Genomic DNA, 25,646 nt, shown 5'->3' with positions numbered 1-25,646 from the left:
GATTGATCTGAAAGATCCACATTCCCATAAAAACACCTAGATATTAAATACTTAGAGCTGAAATATATTTAACCAGTATCAATTAAAACTAATTTCATTCTGTTTTGCTTTCATCGCTGTGCTATAATCCGCAGAGGTCTCCTGCTATTCCTAGAAAAATAACGCTCTGGGCGGTTGCCCATATTGCACATGTCAGAAACCACAACTAAAACATCGCAATTAACGGTAAATAACGTTCAACTATGAACACTGTCCAACGTTCAACTTTTACTTATTCAGCGATTAAATGAATGTCTACCGCACACTGTGTACCGCAGTGTACACAAGAACAAACGGCTCTCAGTGAGGCTTCAGTCCTTAGGACTTAGTAAAGATCCATCCAGGAGAATCGGATCGTTCCTGAATGTCATATCACTATATTGCAGACTTTGGTCACAGCGTTGTCCCATAAATGCGACACCTCAGTCAACACCTCCACACAATAATTCAGAGCATGAGTGACAACTTTTTTTCATCAGATGCAACATGTGTCTCAGTACAGCTAGCTTAGCTAGCACAGATCTTACCTTTCTTTAAGCTTTCCTTCCAAGTGACGCTAAAAGTTGGACGAAGTCCCCCCGTCTGTGAAAGCGAAGCGCTGCTGATTTTACATGTCGCCATATCAATTTATGCAGCTATTATATTATAGACAAACGTCTCCTCCCGCTCAGAGGAAACCACTGCGCATGTCTGGAGCTGCGCGTGCGAGTAAAGGTGGAGCCGATGGGTGACAACAGACACTAAGTCACGTTATTGCTCGGATTTTACGGCGCCACCTTAAATCCCTGAACTTCACATTTTAACGGACAAAAAGAGCAACGCGACTTGGATGTAACGAGTAACGCGACAGTTTTGTAGAAATGTAGTGAAGTAGAAAGTACAGATACTTACTGTAAAATGTAGTGGAGTAAAAGTAGAAAGTCCCCATTATTAAATCTACTTAAGTAAAGTACAGATACACGAAAACTGTACTTAAGTACTTCCCACCACTGAAGAAAATTTAGATAAAGCAGTAGTAGTAGAACATAATGTTATTTTTATTAAACTTGATTGTTTTATCGGTAGCAAAGCACAATGTCTCCCTGAATTTCAACATCTGCACAAAACTATTGGAGGATATTTTATAGCATGTTGACCGTTTTTACTGCTGGATAAATTCCCCAAAGTAGCAGATGTGCAAAATACTCTTGGACTTTATGTCCTGTCTACATGTGGTATTCCAAAAATGAGTCCTGTTGCATATCTGAAAAAAATTGGGTTTATACAGGAGAGAAAATGAGAGCAGATGAAAACACAAATGGCATTGGAAACAATGAAGAACGTTCTACAAGCGTAACCCTTGGCTCATGTACGCTGCAAAAATACAAAATCATACCAAATAATTTTCGTTATGTTTCTTGTGCAAATATATTAACACTTCAAATAAGATAAAACTAACTTACAAGTAACTTTTCAGCAAGAAATAGGATCTTGTTGTAAGTCAATAATTCCTTAATATTGATGAAAAAGTATTAGTTATATTTGCAGACTACTTCACTTATACCAAGACATTTTTCCCATGTTATAAGTCAAATAATCTGCCTATGGAAATAGTACTTTCTCGTCAATATTAAGGAATTATTTGTAGTCATAATTCCAACTTTTCAGTTTGACAAATCAACTGCAACCCTGGAGAGTTTCAATATGGCCGCTACTCGCATCCGCAATAGTAAGCTGTGGCGAAAACGTGTTTATTTTACAAGACACACATGTAAGAGCTGTCTAAAATCAATGTTACATGTAGCAATTCTTAACTGAACAAATTAAATAAAATTTGAGTTTGCATGTGGAAAGTACAGCTTATAACGATGTTCATAAGAGGTGCTGCAAATACTGACTACTTGGGCGTCGCCATATTGAAATTCCAACTTCTCCGAGGTAACTGGGTAGGTTGATTTGACTGACGTCATCATTTCCAAACGTTTTCTTTTACACAGACATGATTACCGTCACGTTTTGCAAAACTTCCGCTTTGGAACCTGTTGTCAAAGGCTTACTGTGTAAACGAGAGACCAAAACTCAGCAAAACATCTCCATCTATTTGTCCTGGCATTGTCATCAAAATGGAGCCTTAAAATAGTCCCTACAACTACGATATATATATATTTTTATTTATTATTAAATGATAATAACAAACAGTATACAAAGACTCGTTGAGGTACAAAGAACATTGCAGCATAGTTACATAAAGAAATAAACAAGGCGTGGGGCTAAAAACTAAAGACAACGACACTAAGGCATATGAATTAAAAAGTAAGAGAAGTTAAAACAAAAGAAGCGCAGAGATACTTGCAGTTACTTTTTTTGCATAAACAGACTTCAAAAGTTTCAATGAGGTGTAATACAATTTAAATTGATTGAGAAAAAAAACAAAACAAGGGGTAGAACCTCTCCATTTACAGCAGTGTATATGATATTTAACAAGCAAAAAGACAATATTGACCATATCAGATATTTTACTATCAAGACCATCAACATAGTATAAAACATGGCTGATGTTAATCTCAGGAATGTCTTCAATTTTAAGGGACAGCCACCTACAACTACGATATGCTACCTATAAAATGTTGGAATAGCACATCAAACTTCCTTGAGTGGTTAACTTTGTCAGTCTCGCGAGATTAACACGATTTTCAGTGGTTGCATCTTCAGACGTCAGAACGGGTTGTGACAACTGCGGCAGGTTCTTCTGCATAGATCCAGTTTAGGTTCAAATCAGTTGATTCAACTTTCGCTCAAACCGAGACGTTTGCACGCCATAAAGGTCAAATTAACCTAATTAGAGTGCTACAGGTTTATTGCAAAGTTATTGTGAGATAAAATGCCACAACGCCTGATAGTGTCTGTATAAACTCAGTGGGTTCCTCTCTCTGTAATGGGACGGTAAATCTGCGGTCCAATGAATGCACAGCTGCCGCGGGCGCGCGCGTGTGTGTTGGCGTGTGTGTGTGTAAGAGAGGGAATCCTCTAGTTAAAAGTTAAAGAAATCTTTCTACTGTCTCCTCTCATCACCACCACCATCATCATCATCATCATCATCAACGTGAGATTACCCCCACCCACTCCGTCTTCCACCCTCTCTACCTTCCATGCGCAGTTTTCCCAGATTTATTCACGTGCAGCTCGCACCCGCCTCACTCAGACATGCTGCCGCCAGCTCTGTGACGTCACGTTCGATAGCAGTCGCCACCGTTTTGGAGCGTAACCCTCCGCGAGTCCTCAAGACAAACTAGTCCCTCTCGTTGTGGCAGGCGCGAATTTGAGAGATTTAGTCAAAAATATATTTTTGACTAAATAATATATATAGTATATTTTAACTGTTTTTCTTCATAAAAATATCTTCTTCCTGATAGGTCGTTTTCTTCATTGCACCTGTTTTTTTTTGTTATACACTCTAAACGTGATTTTTGCTTCACTTTAATGTGTCCATGAATTGCTTTGGTAACTAAATTCCTTAAACTGATGTAAGTATTCAAGATATTCCGGGTTAAAAATGATGTAATCAAATACTTCTGCAGAATCATAAAGTTTAAAATTTGGACAATATGAAAAATAGGCACCAAAATAAATAAGTAAATGTTTCATACTTGATGTAGAGGAATAACCATGCATGAACTTTGATGGTAACATGTGTAAGACATGGCTGTGTTCTTGGACACAATATTTCTTAAATAGGACCACTTTTTATCACATTTGATCACATCAGAAGAGTTTCTGTTAACTCTTCTGAGAGGAAGAGTTAACAGAAACCACCTAAGCCAAATCTAAAATTACAGAAAACAGAACTGACTTTATCAACGGCAGACATTTTTAAGTTTTAAGAATAAATTTATTACCAGGCCAGGAGAGTTTAAAGTAAGAGTTTTGTCCCATTTGAAACTGTCATAATACAAATAATAGGATGTGCTTCATTTGATTGGGAGAGGGAGAAAGCAACACATCAAAAAGTTGTCAAACTTTTGTTTATGACTGCATCAACTTTACCTGGGGGAAACAATCTGAGGAGGAAAAAAGTCTCCCCCTTCATGAGAACCTCGAGTAAATTAGCGAGAAATCTGCATTGTTTCACAGTTACATAATCCATGATTGCCCTGCTGTGAATGAAGATGTTAATGTAGAAAAACAAATGTAGGTCCTCTTGTTGTCTGGGGTGATGCTGCATCCCGCGGCGTGATACTGGCGCTCAGCGGAGAGTGAGGCGGCCCGCCGACTCTCTGACGCCAGGTCGAGCTGCAGACTCAACTGAGGCGGTGGGAGCGCTGAGGAGGGGCCCGCATACAGACCCAGCGCCGGGGCGGCAGGGACAGGAAAGGTAGTGTAAAACTTTTATTCATTTATATTTAAACACAAACGGAACGTTTCTTCATCTAGGTTTTCTTTTTGGTAAACTCTGCGCGGCTTCGTTTCTGAGAAAGTAGATCCCAACGGTCAGCAGCTCTCAGCTGTGTGTCAGTTGGAAAGCTTCAAACTTTTCTTCTTCCTTTTTGGCTCACATCGTCACACTAGAGCCGTATTTAGCTATGTTTTTACTACAACTGTTGCCTTTTAGCCTTCTAAAACTTTAATTTTGCGGTCTTTCAGTAAAATATATATCGATTCAGTTCTGATTCCACTGTTACTTAAGTTTTTTTTATCTTTACCAATGTTTATAAGGAACCATTCCAAGTACAAACTAAATGTGAAGCTTTAAAAAGAACAATTGGGAATCAATGCATGTTGAGTTACAGGATGTCGATAAATTGGTGGTGTTACTGTGTTACACGTCTATTTTCTTCACATCCAAAATGACAATTTGTCTTAGTAACTTATAAATATGTGCTAAAAAGGCCCTAAAAAATAAAGAATGTGTCTGCAATCTGAGGTGGTAATGTTTAATTTATTATTATTTAAATAGTATGAACACTTTGGGGATGAATGACTGAACTAAGCCATGTCTCTGTGACAAATGTAAACTCACTGATTAATCCTCTGAGGTTCTGATATGCAAACCTTGAGTAAAAATATCCCAATTTTAGGGTATCATCATATTTACACAGATTAAAACAGAAGTGCATCATATAGTCTAATTGCTTTGATTTCAAACATAAAAGCAACAATTAATACCACTTCTGCAAACGTAATGAAATATATTGATTACTACAGTTATAATAATGCCATGTATTGATTCATTGATTACATTTTGACACAAAATTGTAGGTAGCAATATACAAAATGCTCACCTGTTAAGTGTTTTGTGTGCAGAATATTACACCTTTTTTGTTTCCGCTCCATATGGAGTAGCAATCAAGTATAACGAGCTAATTTAAGCAGGTAAATTATCATGAGTAGAGCCTGCAGTTGGTTGTTTAGCAGCATTAGTTTCAAACACCTAACAAATTTGATGGTTTTCCCTAGATTTTCATTCTGGGCCTGAATAACAATTTATTTGTGTTTAACAGCAAGAAAAGAAATAAGTAAACACGAGTCAAACTTCATATTTCCTGTAATTATTTGTAAACAAAACAAATAGGGTGCATTATATGCAAAATATAAAAATAACAGTCAAGGCATAATAGCTTAGAAACGCTGACACATTTTATTAAAGAAAACCCCAAACACTCAGAATTAGCATTTTTCCACTGCCAACAGATTTAAGGTTAATTATGGGTAATTATTATATTTTTTTCTATGTCAGTCTTGTCATTCATGAAATCTTTCAAAAATATTCCTCCTCTTATGCATCTCTTCATAATTTTTCCACCGTTATCATTAGTATTTTTGTACACTCAGCTCTCCTAAGACCTTTTCAGGGACTTTACATCATAGGATATGTTTTGTTGTGTTGCTGTATCCGTGAATTCATATGTCTTTGCAAGAGAACGGAGGAAAACAAAGTGAGGGACCTACAGCAGCTAAGCCTAGATCTGCTGACATTATTGAGGATGACATATCAGATTACCCAAAGGACAGGAATTTGTCCTTGTTCATGCTACAGTTCCAGTTGGATCATTGCTCTGCTTTTTCAAGCATGGGAGCATTTTTAGTGCTTTTTGAGACTTGTTTCTTTGACAAATTAGACGTGATTGTTGTAATCTTTTCAGTTTATATCTGTGCATGGTAACATGGTAACAAAACAATCTGCAGAGAACAACGCTAAACCAATGCCAAGTTGCAGCGCTTCTTGTATGTCTGCATGGTGTTTGATATGGTAGACTGGATGTGACGGGGTGAGGTGTCCTCTCTAACATAACACTGAGTGCCAAGCGTGTTTGACATGGCAGCTTGAAAACCCATGTGTTTGCTAGTTATGTCTGCCGTGGTCATGTGTGGACAGCTGTGTCTGGGATGTAAAGAATCTGAATCCAGTAAGGCAAAATATGATTTACCTCCAAATAACACAGAAAAACATAGTGGTTTTGCTATTGTTCTTTGTTTGAAGAGACATGATGGCTTTATTTCATCTTTACCGACCCTGGATCTGTGTTTGTGTTCATGTCTGTCAGGAAGAGTGACCCCAGCGGCTAAAATGAGCCTCCTGGGTCAATGCCAGGTCTAGTCAGGGAGGGCAACACCTCCTGCCTGTCTGTGGTTATTTCTAAGCTCTGCTCTTAGACTGCCGGATTGACTTGAGTGGCTATGGCAAGAATCTGCATCTGCTACTGCATTACTGCTTGTCTGCAAGGGATGGCTTCCATAGACCAAATGAGGTATTTACTGTTGAGTCCGCCACCTCGTATGGTTGTTTTTTTCCTTTTAAACAATCAAACATCTTTGTTTTAAACTCTTTTAGGGTACACCTGGTGGACTCGTTCAGTTGTTGACCAAAGTTGTTACATTTTCAGTTGGTGCAGTTTGCTTTCACATTGCACTGTGACAAATGAACCAAACCCTTTGAAAAACTTGAAAAGCAGAGCAGCTTTCATTTAAGCAGCTGACCAGCCGTGCGCAGCAACAAGTGGTGCTACTCTCCTCCACACAGCCGGACAAACTCACATCACCTCAGCCTTTTCTCTGTAATTTTGTGAAAAATAGTTTAAGATGTAGAAATGATGTTAAATATTAGTTATGCCATAAAGCTCGTTAAATGTCAGCCGATGACATTTAGTGGGTAAAATCAAGACATTAAAATTAAAAGCTGTTTTTTTGTAAGAATAAAACTCATGCATGGGTTTCCCCAGTGTGATGCCTTGATCTCCTTCTCTGCTATTTTTTTAACTGAATTGTTACCATTTTATAAAACACAGTGTCTGGTTCGTCAGTAATGAGCCCTGATTGCAGATCGTCTGTCATACATCTTTGGCTGCACAACTCGTACTTTCTCACTCTTTTTCTGTCTCTTCATCTTTTCCCCCCATTCTTCCTTGCTCTTTCTCTTTATCTATCACCCTCTCTCGCTTCCTGCTTTTCTCCGTTTATAGCCGCTGACTCCATTGAGCGAGGGTTAATGGACGCCCCATCTAGGACCCTGCTGATAAATAATGTAGCTTCTTCATAATGCCCTGTCCCTGGGGAGGGTCCAGAGAGCATCATTACTGCCTCCTCATCCTACACAGCGCAGGCTTAAATTGATTAACAGATATTGGAGCGGTGCAAAGTGATCCATGTGGCTAGTGTAGTGGCTAGCAGCTTGCACCAGGTGGGTCAAACCCCTCGCCTGCCTGTGTCGCATGATCCCACTCTGTGCTCCCATTATCTCCAGTCTCTGTCCAGTGGGCTAACTGATGACCATAACATGCTACCGCTAAACTAATAGGGAAGCGCTGCGCTCAGGCTTGGCTGTAGGGAATGTCAGGGTTTTTTTTTTTTATGGGTCTGTTGCGTAAATGATTGTGAGTGTTTCAGGTTTTATAGGGAAGAGAGCAGCTCTAAAGACACTGCTGGCATCTGTTGGTTCTTTGTTGACTAGGAGGAAGTTTAAAGCTCCATGGCAACATATAGGAATCACTTCAATATAAGCAGTTAATTTAAAGGCTTAACTATGATATTTACTATTTAGTTTGACTGAAAACTAAATATAGCATATGAACATATTAAAATATTAATCAGAAATTTTAAAAATATTAACCAACAGTTATTGCGCTCCAACAGTCCTTTGTGCCATGTATATTGCACATATTGATATCGCAATGACAATATATTCAGAATATATTGTGCATTCCTGTGTGCTGGGATGTAGTGAGATTATTAAAAATTTGACCTTTTTCAGACCAGATGGTCCAGTCAGCTTTAATGGTTGGTAAAACTTCGATGTGTCATCACAAATAGGATTTCTGCTCACAGCCAAACAAACCCAGCAACAAGAATGTTGCATCAGAGATCTGGCGTTACTTTTCAGAAAACACGAATTGTATTGAAATTTATCAACCAATAGTTCTGAAATAAGAAAAAAAATACTAAATGAACCAAATGTAGAGGACTCTACATTGGCGCCGTTGCACTTTGACTATCCCTGATGAAGCAGTAGAAGAGCATTGTCCTAATGTGCATCACAGTGCCACATCAGGCTCTCTGAATGCACTTGTGGTGAGACAAGCAGTCAGATATGATTGACTGTCAGCGATGGAAACATCCAGGAAACATGGCCTCCAGCTGCAGCTGAATCATAGCAAAAGATTGTGTTAGTTTTCTTCCAGATGTTACAGTCCAAACTTCCATATGAGACGGGGAATTGTTTTCATGCGGCTAGTCTTGAATTCCTCTGAGAGCGTTGGCTGTTACTGAGAAGCCTTCAAAACATGTATATTAGCTGGATGCTTCTTAAAATGTCTTCTTATGATACAATATACCTGTGACATTGTTTTAAAACTTGAACTTTTACACTTCATGCTTAGCTGCTTCCAGATGTGTCTGTTTTTTCTGTGATAATGTCACAATCTGCTTTTTCATTTGAAATTGAGGTCTGACAAAGCAGAGATGGTGTCAGATTTTGTAATAATATTTAAGTGAAATGACTCAGTCAGAAGTTTATTGAAGCAAACCTCGCAGTCGGTTGGGGTGAAAGGTACATGTTATTTTTTTCAGGCAGAAAAATATGTTGTAGATCCAAGGATGCTTGACTGCGAAATACCAAAAATGGATAAATCATGTGATCATTTTATTGGCTCAGAACCAGATTCCACATGTGGCAAAAACATGGTTTTAGTGAATTGTTTTGAAAAGTTTGGTTTTATTTTGGGGACTTTGTAATTTGTAAATATATTAAAATGCATTTTCCACAATATTTTTCTTGCTAAAGCCACAAACTTTAATATATTTTCCTGGGATTTTATGTGATAGAGCAACAGAAAAGTAATGCATAATTGTGAAGTTCTAGATTTATTGTTTTTATTAATTTTTGTTTGTATTCATCCCACTGATAGCCTTAAATAAAATACAGTGTATTGTTTTGAGAAGTAAAGTAGAAACTGCTGGAATGTAAATATTGCACATATGGATAAAGTGATGGTTGCAATTTAATCTTTTGTGCAGCTGTAGTATAAATACAGCTGTTCTGTGAAGGCCTCAGCAGTTTGTTAGAGAGCTTTAGTAACAAACAGAGTCATGCAAAAACACTGTGTGGAAGAAAGAAAATGTTGCACATCCCCCTGAAAACACATTATAGTGGTGCCAGCATCATGCTGGGGGGATGAGTTTCATTAGCAGGGATAAAGAAGGCTGGTCAAAGTTAATAGGAAGTTGGATGAAGCTAAATACTGGGAGGAATGAGCAGAAAATGTGTCGGCGTGTGCAAAGCTAGGAGAGAAAACTTTAAAAGATTTGAAACTTTCCAGGGAAAGTTGGTTCTACAAAGTATTGACTCTGAATAGAATCAGATTTTTATTTGTCAAAAGTAAAAATCCATTTCATTTTTCAATCCTGCACTTTTTTATATTGAATTCTGTGGATATTACTTATACTTTTGCAAAGCATGTTTCTAGTTCATCTTGCAGGTTATTCAGCATTTGTTTACATCAGACTGCATTATATTGAGTCTTGCACACCCTGATGACAAAGATAGAAAACACATTAGCATGACGGTCAGAAAGCTAAACAAATAACCCGAAAAATAATTTAAGTCTTTGAGCTGCAATGTAAGACGCTGGTTCTGCTCTCGCTGTTGAACCGCTGCTACGCTACAGGTAGTAATATTTCACAGACGGAGCTTCGCTTCTGCTCCACCTGGTAGTGACTCTCACACCGAACCTCTGTTTAAAGCTGCAGCATCTAGCTTAAAAAAATACATTTTACATATGTATTAAAACTTTCGCTGTCCTAACATGATATAAATAATCTCAAAAAAAAAAAATCAATCTCCTCCCTGCTCTGCATAATTACTCCGCTCAGTCAGAAACAGCCAATCAGAACTAGCAGTAATCAGCTAGCCGCCATGCTATCAGGAAGTTTTCATTCAGTACCTAAGGATTGTTTATTGTAATGGAACCTGTAGTTGCCTTTGAATGTTAAGTTTAGAATTTTTTGGCAATGTTGAGAAGTTTTATTTTGGCTCTTTGCATTATTTAGCCTCTTCAGAGACTTCATATGTTTTCAGTCTGTTAAAGATAGTATTACTATAGCAGTACAATTTGCACAATGCCTGTTTTGTTTAGTCTTCTTCTTGGAAAAAGGCACTTTTTTTTCAGGGGTCCACATGTCACTTCCCTTTTATTGTCCTACACAAACACATGGTTGGTGTTCACAGGTTGTGTAATTTACTAAATTAAAGCTAATCTGTTTGCTAAATAAAAAAAATGAATTGAGAATTTACTTACAATTACTTGTCAAATGCTTGGTGGTTTACAAGCCTGCAAAATATTGAAGTCACAACAGATTAAGGCTGAAATGATTAATCGCATTAATCACGATGGATCAGTTATTTAAATAATTGTCTACTAATTTAGTAATTGATTAATCGTTGACTGAAATAAACAAACTCAAAAAAGGTCATTTGAACGACATATTTAGAGCAGTAATTAAGCCAAAACTCTAATATATATTTTTGTCATGTAATGACAAGTTACAAAAATTCTAATCTCAAAATATAGATTTTGCATTTAAGATAAAAAAAAACCACTGAACGTGTTCTACCCAGAACACACCTCATGTGATGCAGTTTTTGCTTCATCTGATCCTATTAAAAATCTCCTGTTAATCACCTTTTGCTATTCATTTATGAATCAGAAAACAATAACTAACAGATAAGTCCTAGATTGTATTGATGTTAAATCCAGCAGAGCCGTCTGATCTTTTCACATGTTGACAGAAGTATTTTATTTTGGCAGCAGACACATTCTTTGCTACAAATGATTAACCACACACTAACTTTTAGGCTTCTTTTTAAATTTTTTTTATTAAAGCAATTTAATTATTAGTTTATTTGTAATTTTTATGCTTTTCTATTATTGTACAAAATAAGCAGAAGCAGTCAAATGAAAATCAGCAGAATGTGCCAATGTTTTTATCCAATTAATCATCAGAAGAATCATCAATAGATTAATCAATAGCTAGAGTAATTGTTAGTTGCATCCCTACTGTGTAGTGGAACATCAAGAGGTGCTGAGTATGAAATACCTCATTCTGCAGGTTGTGGAGGTTGCAGTATGCAGACTTCTTCCTGTAAGTGACATTAATAATTGGTGGTAATGTGACAAGTCATACGGACAGGAAGCTATCTGAAGAATGTCAGGCTGATGTTCACAGAGCGGTGCCACTTTCCCCGAACTCATGACTGACAGCTGTGGCTGCAGGAATCACTTTTAACTTTACCTTTCTGCTGTAGAAAAGAAAACTACAAGATTTATTTATTTATCTTTCAGTTTATAGCTTCATTCTAAAACCTTTTTTCTTTCTTGCAGGACCTTGGAAACTTGGGAAGTACTTGGGGGAACAAAAAAGAAATCCAAGAATCAGACAATCTGTCCCTCTTTTCTAGCTCATTCTGCTGCTTCTTTTGGCGACTTCAGGAGGGAAAATTAGTCACCATGAATGTTACTTCGCTCTTCTCCTTCACCAGCCCGGCCGTCAAACGGCTGCTGGGCTGGAAGCAGGGCGATGAAGAGGAGAAGTGGGCGGAAAAAGCTGTGGATGCTCTAGTTAAGAAACTGAAAAAGAAGAAGGGAGCCATGGAGGAGCTGGAACGGGCGCTCAGCTGCCCCGGTCAGCCCAGTAACTGCGTGACCATCCCTCGCTCGCTGGACGGACGGCTGCAGGTGTCCCACAGAAAGGGTCTGCCACATGTCATTTACTGCCGGGTGTGGCGCTGGCCTGACCTGCAGTCCCACCACGAGCTGAAGGCGCTGGAATGCTGCGAGTATCCCTTCGGCTCCAAACAGAAGGACGTGTGCATCAACCCCTACCACTACAAGAGAGTGGACAGTCCAGGTGAGAAATATCAGTCTCAAAGCGGCGGTTGAATTACAGTATTTTGGGTTTGTCACTTTTTACTCCCCAACAAGTTTCAATACAGAAGCAGAAAATTTACAGAAGGGTTGTTTTTTTTTAAATTATTATTATTTGATAGTGGAGAACCAATTGCAGTTTCCTGGTCAATCACAGATTACCGGTCATTAAAAAGCCTGGACCTGCCGGTTCCAATTTTGGCTGATACCAAATATTTTTTACCTGAAATGTTTCTAAATATAGAAATAAAGTTGCTGAGTTGGCAACAGTGGGGAAACTGTTGTTAACTGAAAACGTGCAGACACGACCTGGTGCGCCGGTCTGTCAGTCAAACTGTCTCAGAGCAGAGCAGAAGAGGACAGTTGTTGATTTTTAGGCCTTTGCTGAGATAGATGAGATCTGGGGATAAGATCGGCCGATCACCGATCCCCCAAAATGAAGGAAATCGGCCCTGATAAATCGACCCACCCCTATTATTCATTATAAAGTACTAGATGTTTTTAGAAGCACAACAGATTTAAATCCATATTCCTACGACAATCGAGCAGAAAATAAAACCAACAAAAATTTACTAATGTGATTTTAATGTAACATTTCCTTTAATTTCCATTTAGAATACTTTAGTTGGTGCACTTGATGGTTAACTGTTTTCCTTTATGTTCTGAACTATTTTTGTTGAAAAATGTAATGACAAAAATTATAAATCAACAAGTTTCTTCATACTTCAAATGAGTGAGTCAGATTTGTTAGCTTTTAAAGTGATGTTCCTTTTCGCTGGACATTGGCTCTTTTATCCCTTATTTTCAGTCCAGTACAGCATATTGTACTGCCTAAAAATAAAAATGTCTAAGTGGAGGACAGAATATTGTTATTGTATGAGTCACTTATGTTAAAAGACATCAAGTCTCTGGTGTTGAAAGAAGGCGTTGGTGTTAGTAAGAAGCTCCCCAAAAGCGTTGAAGTATGATGAGAACATAACATCTCCTAGCAGACGGCTTTCTTTGATATCGCCAATAAGTTGAGTACAATTAACTACAAATCACGCTAAATCGCCTTGAAACGCACTCCTCTGGTGTGCGCTTTCCTCTACGTTCTCACCGTTTTACACAGTGTTACTACCAGGTGTGAAGTAACAGGATGTGGGCTGGAGGTGAGCAGCCGTCAACAGAAAGAAGATGTTTCTGTAGACCCTCAGCTGCTAAAGGAAGGTTCAGCCCAAAACTTGGCGTTCCGATCCAAAAAATGTCTAACTGTAATAACATTTAACTGCAGCATATACGGAGAGCCAAACATGCCACAATTCAGTAAGTCAAAATATCCCAAAACTGATATTTATACATGTGGAAATCTGAATAAAACTTGAGTCTGATTTGTTCATTAAAGTAAAATATCTTAATTATGATAATAAAAATATGACTTAAAATATATTTTTTATTTATATTGGAAATTGTATTCATATTTTTACTTAATGGCTGTGTGCTGAAGGAAAGGCAGTTTATTTGTATAGCATATTTTCAGAAACTAGGCAATTCAAGGAGCTTTCCATGATTAGGAAAAAGGAAAATAAAACAACAAACAAGAAAAAAACATGACAAAGTGGCAAAGTAAAGGAAATGATGACACTTTGAAAGATCGACTACAGTTTATGATGTTACAGTTATTAACTGAAGGCTTCTCTAAGCAAATGGGTTCTTAGCATTGATTTAAAGGAACTGCGTTTCAGCAGTTTTGTAGTTCTCTGGAAGTTTCTTCCAGATCAGAGAAGCATAAAAACTGAATGCTGCTGCTCAACGTTTCAATTCGACTAAAGATAAGCGCATGGATGAGTTTTCTCAAGATCTTGTTGAAAAGTACAAGATCTCATGAATTTATTGTATCTCTCCAACTTATGACTACTTTTCCCAGAGGTCCTAGAAAAGTAGAGTTCACCCCTCTGAGATATTTTGATCTTTAAAGCAGTCTACTTTAAAGTTGCTGTGCAGTTTAACCAGTCAGATATTAGGGTTTATTTAGTGAGACACGGATGAATAGAAATTATTTCATAATGTACTTCATAACACTTCTTGAATCAGTGACCATCTCTCCTATGGTCTTTTTAATGTCTACAGTCTCAGATCAATACAGCCATGCCCTCCAGCACTATCAGCAGCAGGAGCAGCAACAGCAACTTTATACCCCATCAGGTAAAACATAGGCTACTTCTGCTTTACATACCTGAGGACAATGGTATAGATTCTATGTTAGATTCTTGATAAACATGGGTTGTTGTAGTTGTTGTTTTGTAAGTTTGGTTTACAGGTGTGTGAATTAGGCTTTGGTTAAGGTTGGCATAGGAATGTATTGGTGATGGTTAGTGTAGTGTGACACTTCAGAAGGTCAAGTGTCGCACTAAGTGAAGAATGCTGGTTCTGTTCTGAAGATTGCTGTAGAACCTCTGGAAGTGCAAAGAAAGACTCTTCATAAAAATCAAGAAAATAACGGACAATTAGAAATGCAGAAAAAAATGTATTCTATAGAGAATCATTCTTAAAAATCGATTTTTAAATGTGTGCAACTGTCTTTACAGCTGCGGAAAATGCAGTATTTTGAGTACTGCATTTTCCGCACTATAAGGCGCACCTTCAATGAATGGCCTATTTTAAGACTTTTTTCATATACAAGGCGCATAGAATAGACGCTTCAGTTTGGGTTGCCAATTTGTTCCATACTCTATTATTACACATCCACATTTATAAAGAAATTGTCCCCAAGTACTTTATATAGTAGTCTGCCCCAGTCGTTTCACTCACGGTGTTGGTGTTGTGATATTGCGCCCAACTGCTTTCTGGGTAACACAGACCAACTGACACGCTGCCTGCAGCCTCTGTCTCTCTTCCCCTCCCCTCCACCCCCCCTGGCTTTAAATGTATTATCAAACCTTATTAACAAACCAGAGTTCTGACAACTATCCCAGCATGCACTGCGCACTTCTTCTTCTACGGGGGAAAATGAAGTCGTAGTTGCTAGACCTGTTGTGGCTCAATATTGGTCGATATATAAGGCGCACCGGATTTTAGGGCGCACTGTCGGCTTTTGAGGAAATTGAAGGTTTTTAGGTGTGCTTTACAGTGCGGTAATTCTTTGATCTATATTTTTTATTTAAGAAAAAAATCTGACAGCTAAGCTAAACTAATACTGGTCATTTATGTTACAGTGTTTTATGCACAAACTTGTTTGTAAACTGATGGAATTTGATGCAGTATGCAACCTTGTAGAGTTGTTTTAAATAAATGCTATGGTTACAGTCCTTTCCTCTTCTCAGCCATTGTTTAATAGAAAAATTGTTTACTGTATTGAATTGTGAGCCTAAAAATCTAAATCAAATTGGCTGAAAGATTTGCATCTCTACAGAAAACCATCAGCTACTTCAATCATCAGACTTTTATAAAACAGCAGTATCTTCAGTCAGGGGCTTCTTCAGAGCCACTGTAATATAAACTGCTGCAGGAAATCCTCCCTACCTGTAGCCATCAGCACCTATAGCAACTTTTTAAAGAAAATTACATGAGTTTTAGCAGCAACATTTCATTTCTCTTTGGGATTAATAATGTAGTTTTGAATTGAGTTGTAATTGTTAGGATTAGGCAGTTGATGCAGCTACTAGAATGAGTCAAAGTCAATGTGAAGTTGTAATATAGGTAAAAATGTGTGTGTATGCGTGTGTGTGTTCTTTGATGTGTTTTTGTAGCAGGAAATTCCATGTCAGGGAGAACGGGGGGCTTTGTTATACGCATGCTTCAAATTGAAGCCCCCTTCTTCTGCACACATTGATACAAAGGCACACGTGCTCATTCACTTACACACAGTCTAGACTCACCAGATCTCTCTTGCGCTCACACACACACACACACCCTCACACGCATACACACACGCATACACACACACTTGATTCTTGATTGCATGAGGTTTTGTGAGGAACAGGAAGACAGTTGCTCACACACAAAGGGAGGAAAGACTCGCTGCCTGCCTTGCACACGTTTAGTTTTAGCGGCGAGTAGCTCAGGGGATTCAACTCCAGACTACCTGTCTGTTCACGCCCCCCATCTCACACACACACTAGCAAACACACACCCCGTCAACCTCCTCTCGCTGCTTGAACATCAATTTTTAACCTTTAAAATAACTTCTCCTCTGATGTATCAGCCTCATCTAAAATGTCAGCTCCAGCTTTCTGTATCTACCCAGGTATTTATAGACGCAAGCGGATTGTATCACTGTGGTTTCCGCTGCACCTGAATAGCCATCAGCCGGGATATTCACCACAAGTGATGAATTCCACAAGAATGCCTCATCTCGCACAAACTTTCAGGGCAGAAACCTGAGAGTCGGAGCCAAATACTGCTGGCTCAGACCAACTGCCTGGAAGCTGACATTTGAAAAATGCAGCGACATCTGCGCTCAGAATGTTGGATCATGGAGAGCAGCAGAAAGACATCAGGGTTTAATCTGAGCTCGCATGCATGTGATTGTAAGTCACGTCTGTTGTGAACCGATCAGGACTGGCCCAAGCCTCCATGGGGCCCTAAGCGAAATTTGGTTTTGGGGTCCTCTAGTTCTACTAACAATGTTGACTGGCTGCGATCAGCAGCCCGATCATTATTTCATTCACACACTTGCTGTAAACTGAATGCATCTCTGGCATTGCTGTTTACATCATATACATGTATAATATAGGATGCATTTATTGTCCAACTGATTTCTGGGCGGCGATTTCCTTAATTTTGGGGGATCATGATTGGCCGATACTTACACATGAAGCCCATCCCCAAATCTCATCTTCCTCAGCAAAGGTTTAAAAATCAGTCTATGTTGTTGAAAAACGAGATATTTACTACCTGTTGCTCGTTGTTATCTCGTCTCCCCAGGTCCTTTAATGTCGTGTTTAAAAGTGAAACCACAAAAACAAAAGTCACTGTTTAACTTCACAATCATCCAGAATTTATTCAAACAATTAAATGCATAAAGTCACATCATTTTCTTAGATATAATGATCACAATTTTATAGAAATTTGTCTAATTAGTAGTTTTTTATATACTGATTAAGTTATATATTGATTAAACTATCTAAGTCTAAATCTAACCTAAACTGAGGCCTACTCAAAACAATCAGGATCAGTCTAATATTTTACCATGTGCTAAAGTTAAAGCTAGCATTAAAACTAGCATAATTAAACTAATATTTCCAGCACTGTCCTCTTTTGCTCTACAGTAAGAGGTGTGACTGACAGACCGGCCCACCAGTTCAGGTCTGCACATTTACAGTTAACAATATTCACCCCACTGTTGCAAATTCAGTAATTTTCTTGCTATATTTAGCAAAATTTCAGACAAAAAAAATTCATATCAGCCAAAATCAAAATTGGCAGGTCAGGTTTTTTAAGCATCGCTGCAGTGCTGATGCATATCTGAATGCTAAGCAGATTGGAGATTGAGCCAAAAGCAGGAAGTGGACTACAACGCAGGGCATTCTGGGTAAAAATAGCCAAAACAAATGTTTTGGGAGAAGCAACTCTTGGCCTTCTGCCAGTGAAAAATGTTAAATCCTACAGCCACTAAAAACCGAGTCTACAGTGTGAAAACACTAAGGCTGATGCTAAGTTTGTGGTACAACATGACAAAATAAGGGAAAATTAAAGCATTACGAATACTTTTGCGAGACTGTTGAGCTATTCTGTGTCTGATTGTGATGACATACATGTTTTCTTGTATTTGTGGAGTCTTTTCAACTACTAGGTTACTGAACCCCCAACTTATCTGATCTGATTTGATCTGGTCAGCACTAACACATTGATCAGTGTTGGTACTGACCAATGTTAGAATGGTGGCATCATTGTTCATTTATGAAAAAAATTAAATGATACACTGAAGAGGAAAATGTTATACCTTGTTATTGTAGATCTTTTCCAAACAATTGGAGCTCTTTACTTGTAGAGAGATTGTCGGCCAACATTATGTCATCAACAGTGTACAAACTGAAGTATTATTTTTCTTCTCTCAGTGTTGCCTCCTGTTTTGGTACCGAGGAACAGCGAGTTCAACGCCAAGCACACGATGCTGCCTCGCTTCCGCAACCCGCTTCAGCAGAACGAGCCGCACATGCCCCAGAACGCCACCTTCCCAGAATCCTTCACTCAGGCAAACACTGTTCCTTTCCCTCATTCTCCGGGAAACGGCTTTCCAAGCTCACCCGGAAGTGGCAGCAGCACCACCTTCCCTCACTCGCCATCCAGCTCCGATCCGGGAAGTCCGTTCCAGATGCCTGGTAGGAGCGATGAGTCTCCGTTTCCTCCACAATGCGCCACAGTTAATCACTTTTCACATCATTCTGGGTCTTTTTTTGCCTCATGTAGAGACCCCCCCACCTGCTTACATGCCCCCAGAGGAGCAGATGACGCAGGACTGTCCTCAGCCAATGGACATCAACCTCATGGCTCCACCTTTGCCTACAGAGACAAACAACCGGGCAGGTAATGATGTGCTCACACATCCTTATGATGTGCAGGGCTCGTACATCGTTAATGAAAATATTTACTTATTACCTCTACTTTAATAGCTTGGTGCAATAATCATTTATCTTAGCTTAGTGGTTTTAATTTTCCACATAGTAAAAATAAACTGAGTTTGTTTTAGCTTTTAGATATTTATGTCTATCAGCAACGAAACTACATTTTGGGTAGGTTAAATTAAAAATATGGATTTTCATTACTGTAAGCACTTCTTACACCTCTCCATTAGAGCATTAATAAATATCAATATCTTTAAAAATATGAATAAATGAAGTGTTTTTCTATGCAGGTCCGCCATGACAACAACTTGCTGGAAATTTTCCCAGAAATTATGATTTATAGTAATATTGTTGAAATGAGACTATTTTCAATTAATATAATAGTAATAATGGCATAATATTGCTAGTTTGCCTTCTCAAAGAACAATAAACTTGAATTTTGTACATTGCAACTGCAAGACATTGATTTAAATATCGAAAATAAACGACGACAACCAGAAACAATAAATAAAAACCACACACAACCAAAACCATAAAAAATGGATTAATAAGGTCTAAACAAAACTTCCTTTAAAAAATATTGATCATCAGAATGGACATTATTGAGCTCATTTTACTTTATCATGCAATTAATTGATTCATTGCTTATTGATATGCAGATAAAGCCATATAGACTTTTGCCAAAGAAGACTGCAATAAATTTTTTATCATCACTTTTATCATCATCATAACAAATACCACAAAATATCTTAAGTAAACTAAAGTTGATATCACCCACCCCAAGTAGCTTTATTGCTTAAAGCCAGTGGAAAATAAGTCTTTACCCGATTCATGTTTTACTGTTTTAGTTTACGCCTGAGTTGCCACTGATTTTGAAAATAATCACTGATTTACATTATGCAGCTTGTTAACAAACGCTTCATGGTCTTAATGTTTTAGCACACAAAATTAGAAAACATTTAGGAGTTGGTTTTGAATTAAATCTGACTCACCACAGACTGGGCAGGGAGTGTATTAAAACCTTTGTCTGAACTTTTATCTCCTTTTTATGGCCCATAAAGTACATTATTTGTACTTCTGTATCATCATTCACTTTAAGCTCACAGATTTGTCCTCGTCCGGTTGCAGCAGTAGCAGGAAGAGGCGCTGAAAGTTTTGTTAGCTGGTAACGGGAGGTCGGAGGAGTGTTGATGTTTTTCTTTTTTTTCCTTTTCCACAAGCTGCATCCTGTACGGTGGAGCAGGTTTCTATTGTAGATCAGCTCTGGGAAGGAGAAAGACAAAACACACCTGCCAGCCTGTGCCACACTGGAGAGGAAGTTTGGGAAGGGGTGGGGGGGGGGGGGTTGCACCTAGATAAACATGATTTATTCTTCTTTCCATAAGGGGGAGGTCATCCTGGAATGGCCCAGAACGCTACAGGATCACACCACAAAACACAGGCTGCACCTTTTAGAGCGCAACAAGAATGACAAAGCTACTCATCAGCTTTTGAAACTTTAATCAGATTCATTGTGAAGAACTGATTATTCAAATAATTAAGTAATCTAGTAATACGATTAACTGCTAACTGTAACTGGAGAGTACAGCCTCTAAGAAATGCCATTTGGTGAAAGAACAACAAATTCAGAGCAGAACTTGTATTAAAAACTTCCGCTCGTAGTAATATCCGGTTATCATTCTAAAGTCAGTAGAAACAACTTCTGAAACATTCCTGAGAAAGTTTGGAATAATTACGTGGATGAGCTGGAATTAAAAACAATCTTTCCAGCTCAGAGAAGTCTCTCTCCCTCTGTGTCTGGCTGTTCTCTGACCTTGGCTCCCTCCTCTGACCCTCTGCTTGCGTTTCCTGTGCAGATGTGCAGCCGGTGGCCTACGAGGAACCAAAGCACTGGTGCTCCATTGTTTACTATGAGCTGAACAATCGTGTTGGCGAGGCCTTTCAGGCTTCCTCCACCAGCGTTCTCGTCGACGGCTTCACAGATCCCTCCAACAACCGCAACCGCTTCTGCCTCGGCCTGCTCTCCAACGTCAACCGCAACTCCACCATCGAGAACACCCGGCGGCACATCGGCAGAGGTGAAGCATCTGAACAATCAGTTCATCATTCAGCTGTACCACAGTGCTGGTGCTTTTTGAAATTAAAAAGCCCGTTATCACGTTTCTGTCAGGCGTTCACCTGTATTACGTTGGAGGGGAGGTGTACGCAGAGTGCTTGAGCGACAGCAGTATCTTCGTCCAGAGTCGTAACTGTAACTACCACCATAACTTCCACCCCACAACCGTGTGCAAGATTCCCAGCAGATGTAGCCTGAAGATCTTCAACAACCAGGAGTTTGCCGAGCTGTTGGCCCAGTCCGTTAACCACGGTTTCGAGGCCGTCTATGAGCTCACCAAGATGTGTACCATCCGGATGAGCTTCGTTAAGGTAATCTGCTGTAGATGTCCCTCTGAAAAAAACAAGTTGATCACTAAAACTTGTATTGAATTTGAGGGAGTCACTTTCCTAATCTTTTATGTGGGCCTAAGAAATACATTGATTCTACTGATTAATCAAATTTTCTGTTTTGAAGATTTAATTTTCAGAAAATCTGGATTATTTTTTTTTTCACCAATGCACTTCTTGAGTTTCCATTTTTCAAAGTGAGGTTTGCTCACCCGCAGCAGCCATCTTGTTCGACTGTGTTTCACAGCTTCCATCTATTTACCCTTTAATCCAGATCAGCTCACAGAAGCAATAATTGAAATGAAAACAAGATATTTTTTGTCTTGGTTGATTGACATCACTAAAAACAAAGTGACAAAATGTGAAAAAGTTGAAGGGAGATGAATGTTTTTAAGCGATGCTGTCTGAACAGTTCTACTTTGGAAGCTTTAATACAATCCTGCATTTCAGGGCTGGGGAGCCGAGTACCACCGTCAAGATGTGACCAGCACGCCCTGCTGGATTGAGATCCACCTGCACGGTCCGCTGCAGTGGCTGGATAAAGTCCTGACCCAGATGGGTTCCCCCCACAACCCCATTTCCTCTGTCTCATAGGCTCCAGTAACCCCAGGCTCCTCAGCCACGTGGCTGTCCGCACCCCAGCATCTTGGTCCAAGTAGCGAGAATAGCAGCTAACTGGTCCCAGACTGGTTTGTAGTCCAGTCTGTTGTCTGTAACTGATGGGAGTTTAAGCTGGTCTGGGACCAGTAAGGTTAGGTGGATTGTTACACGGCGCTTCTACTTGAAGGACATCCGAGTTGAACACATGAACAGGTTGGGAGAGGAGGAAGCAACGTGAGTGTGACGCAACTGGAAGATACTTGATCTTTGTGACCAACTGTAATAATTGAGGCAAACAACTCCTCTGGTATCTTCCTGCTACAAGTGCTTTATTCATTGTTCTGTTATTCTGACCGAAATCTAGTTTGCATTTCAATATTCCCTTAACAATACAGCTGTATTTGTGTTGCTGCAACAGTTCATCATTCCAAGTCATCAAATTTGCAGTTTTCTGATGTTTTCTGCTTGAATAAGTGGAATTGGCATCAAATGTACCAACGCTGCAAAAACACAGAATCTTATCAAGTGGTTTTGGTCTAGCAAAAATATCTTTGTACACTTGAAGCAAAACTATTTCAGCAAGAAATAGAAGCTTGTTTTACGTCGTCATTTCCTTAAAAAAATATATTTCCACTGGCAGATTATTTATCTTATAATATGGAATAAATGTCTTGTTATTAGTGAAATAATCTGCCAGTGGAACTTTTTTTAACCAATGTTAAGGGACTATTGACTTAAACCAAGCTCCTAAATCTTGCTGAAAAGTTACTTGTAAGTTAGTTTTGTCCTATTTCAAGTGTACCAAGATATTTGTTCTAGAAAGTAGACAAGAATACTTGGTAAAATCCTGTGTTTTTGCTGTGCAGAGTACAGTGGTGGATATTTTTGGTAAATGAATTGATGCTATGCCATCAGAAATCATAATTAGTCACACAAAGACAAAATGAGGGGTTTAAAAGTGCAAAGTGTCTGGTTGTGGGTGGAGCATGGGGCTTAAATAGTATTTCACAAGATAAAGACAAACTTTCATCGTCATCTTGTTACACTTTGTTTACTGTGTAGATGTTTTCACCATTAGAATATGTGCTGTCTGGATTTGCAGAGCATCTTTTGGTTAGTGTGGCGTTGCATAAGAATGGTAGCTGAACATGACATGAAGTTGAGACAAAACACAAGAGGAGGTTTAGTTTTTCTTTTGTGGTTTTAGCCTACAGCAGAATGGTGTCTGATGTGGGAGCACTGGGGATTCACACCGTCATTCAAAGGGTTTGGAAACACTTCATGATCCATTTTAGCTGTTAAATATAAAGTTCCATCCTGGAGCATTTTACCCTCCTGGTACTGAGAGTAATTACATAAACACTGTTGATGAGGAGTAATGATGTTTCGTTTTTCATAAAATGTTTTTTAAACTCTCCCTGCAACCTAGAGGTTACTTTAATGAAGTTTACAGATTTATTGCTCAGAATCAAAGATTCTGGTTTGAAAATTTAACCAGAAAAGTATTTTTGAAATTTGCAAGTTACTTTCCAGTAACTCTACTGTACCTCCAGGGTTTCTTTCTTTGAATTTACAGGTTACTTTGAAGTAACTTTTCGGTGCTTACTGGGTTTCTTTCCTGGAACTTACAGGTTACTTTCCTAGGACTTACAGGTTACTCTTTTCTGAAATTTAAAAAGTACTTTTGAAACTCAAGGGTTATGTTACTGGAACATACATGCAACTTTCTGGAGCTTACAGGATTCTTCCTCAGGCCTTAAAAGTTACTTTTAAAGAACTTATAGGTCATTTTTTTTAGCTGAAAATGTATTTCTGAAATATTCAGGTAAGATTCCCTGAAATGTATGTTATTTTCTGATACGTGTTGAAAAGTAACCTGAAAGTCTCAGAAATCCCCTGTTATTAATTAAGAAAAACGGAAAAGAATACACTTTTAAGTGTTAGCAATGCAACCTGCTGGTTCTGGAAAGTATCCTAAAAGTTGCAAAAAAGTAACATTGTGTTAAATATCTCTGCTACTTTCTTTACTTCCAGAGTGGCATAAGTTTTCCTTAGATGCTTCAAATGTTTATTTTCTGGTTGCCTCGGTTTTTACCCATTCTGAGCATAGTTTATGCTTCTACTATGTCAACATGGGACTGATTGTCACAAAGATACTGCAGCAAATTTTTGATTTTAACCAAAATACCTACTGGATTTATGTGTATGTAATAGCTGAAATTTATGTTTGAAAGCGCTCTTTGTTTCCACCCACCTGTTTCATCCTGTTACATTACTTACACATTTTTATTGAATTGCTAGTACGTCTGTTTTAATTTTTAACTCACCCTTTAGTCCTCCTTCAGTACCATACGGTCCCAACTGTTTCTTTTTATGTGGTTTTGTTCTGAAGGCTGGTTTTTAAAGCTGTTTTTACACATGAACTCACATAATTTTCTGCATCATTTGACTTCAAGTTTCAATAAAACCTGTAGGAATATTTGTTTTGTTTTTAAACACTTTTGAAAGGTTGTGTAAATATTCAGTGACTGCTCATTCTCTTATTAAAGTTACTGAACAAAGCGTATTGAAATAATGTTTAAGGGAAAATGTTGAGCATTCAGATTTTAACCAGTAACTGAGAAAAATATGTTACTGTCCCATCGTGTTTTTTATTAAATACAGATTTTGCTATTTGTTTCTTTCTTGCTTTTAGCAATCCTCTTTGCAACTGAACTGATTTACTCATAACATTCTTTTTTTGTATTTTTTGAACGTGTTTCGGTTTGTCTGCACTTTCAAATTTTTCCTCATTGTTTTTTTTTTTTCTGTTTTGCTCTGTAAAACTCCCAGAAAAGCAGTTTTATTCCATGAATATCAAGTCTCTACTGGAAGATTGAATAAAATTGTTTCATTAATCACAAAACCGGTTTCCTCTTTAGATGTGTCAACATGTTTCTGGGCAAACTTTCAGAAGTTGAAAGCTTTGTGTGTCTGCCTTACAAATAGGCATTATGTTTGTGTGAAGGTTGGAGCTCACTTTGGCTACCAATACTGCATCTGGTGTAAATGTGTGAATATTTCGGTCCAGATGGGTCAGTATGAGTAGAAAGGCGCTGAAAGTTAAGATCGTTAGGAACACTGCAATAGTCATAAATAAATCTCGGACATACTTGTTTTTATCATTACTGTGGCATTTAGCAAATATAAAAGGACCTAAAATGAGAAATTTGGTCAGATTTCACTCAGTATACCCGAACATCTGGTTTCAACAGTAAATAAATAAAAATAGGAGTCCAACTGACAAAATCTTTTGAAGTAGTTTACAAAGGCATTGGAGTAAAATACAATAAATAATAAAAAAAACATTTAGTTTGGTCACGAACTCTAAAAATTGGGAAGCAGTGCTGTAAATTTCTACAACAAATCCAAGTTATTTTTTTTAATATGGCGCTTTAGGTATAAAGTTGTCAGGAAGTGTCCTGGTTGCTGCACGTCGTTTTCCTCTGCTGCCATCTAGAGGTAATGATTGCGAATTGCATCCATTTAGATATTTGGACTTATATATTTTTGCCTGTTTATTTAAGACATTTAAAAAAAACTAATATTTTTTTACAAATGAATCATAAAAGAAAGTTTGATTATT

At 38.3% G+C, this 25,646-nt stretch overlaps 1 protein-coding gene across 2 annotated transcripts; it reads left to right on the top strand.

Moving 5' to 3' along the window:
* The first annotated feature begins 4,236 nt into the window (after positions 1-4,236).
* Positions 4,237-24,926, top strand: smad1 (SMAD family member 1). 2 transcript variants are annotated; one of them, XM_008420220.3, is made up of 8 exons: positions 4,237-4,390; positions 11,889-12,414; positions 14,541-14,615; positions 18,470-18,733; positions 18,822-18,938; positions 20,833-21,054; positions 21,147-21,403; positions 21,872-24,926. In XM_008420220.3, the coding sequence occupies exons 2-8, from the start codon at positions 12,015-12,017 to the stop codon at positions 22,013-22,015; spliced, it is 1,479 nt and encodes a 492-aa protein (XP_008418442.1). In that variant the 5' UTR covers positions 4,237-4,390; positions 11,889-12,014; the 3' UTR covers positions 22,016-24,926. The 2 variants fall into 2 exon arrangements, with proteins under 2 accessions (XP_008418442.1, XP_008418459.1); XM_008420237.3 differs by lacking the exon at positions 14,541-14,615.
* The last annotated feature ends 720 nt before the right edge of the window (positions 24,927-25,646 follow it).

This window comes from Poecilia reticulata, chromosome 1, assembly GCF_904066995.2.
Source record: "Poecilia reticulata chromosome 1, P_reticulata-male-v2, whole genome shotgun sequence".
NCBI classification, from domain to species: domain Eukaryota; kingdom Metazoa; phylum Chordata; class Actinopteri; order Cyprinodontiformes; family Poeciliidae; genus Poecilia; species Poecilia reticulata.
This window is presented reverse-complemented; position numbering and strand designations above follow the sequence as displayed.

What these genes read in the sequence shown, in the direction of transcription:
- smad1 (XM_008420220.3), top strand. Translation starts at nt 12,015, where the DNA reads ATGAATGTTACTTCGCTCTTCTCCTTCACCAGCCCGGCCGTCAAACGG. An exon ending in CAAGAGAGTGGACAGTCCAG is followed by an intron (nt 12,415 to 14,540) that starts GTGAGAAATATC and finishes TAATGTCTACAG; the next exon opens with TCTCAGATCAATACAGCCAT. An exon ending in AGAGACAAACAACCGGGCAG is followed by an intron (nt 18,939 to 20,832) that starts GTAATGATGTGC and finishes TTTCCTGTGCAG; the next exon opens with ATGTGCAGCCGGTGGCCTAC.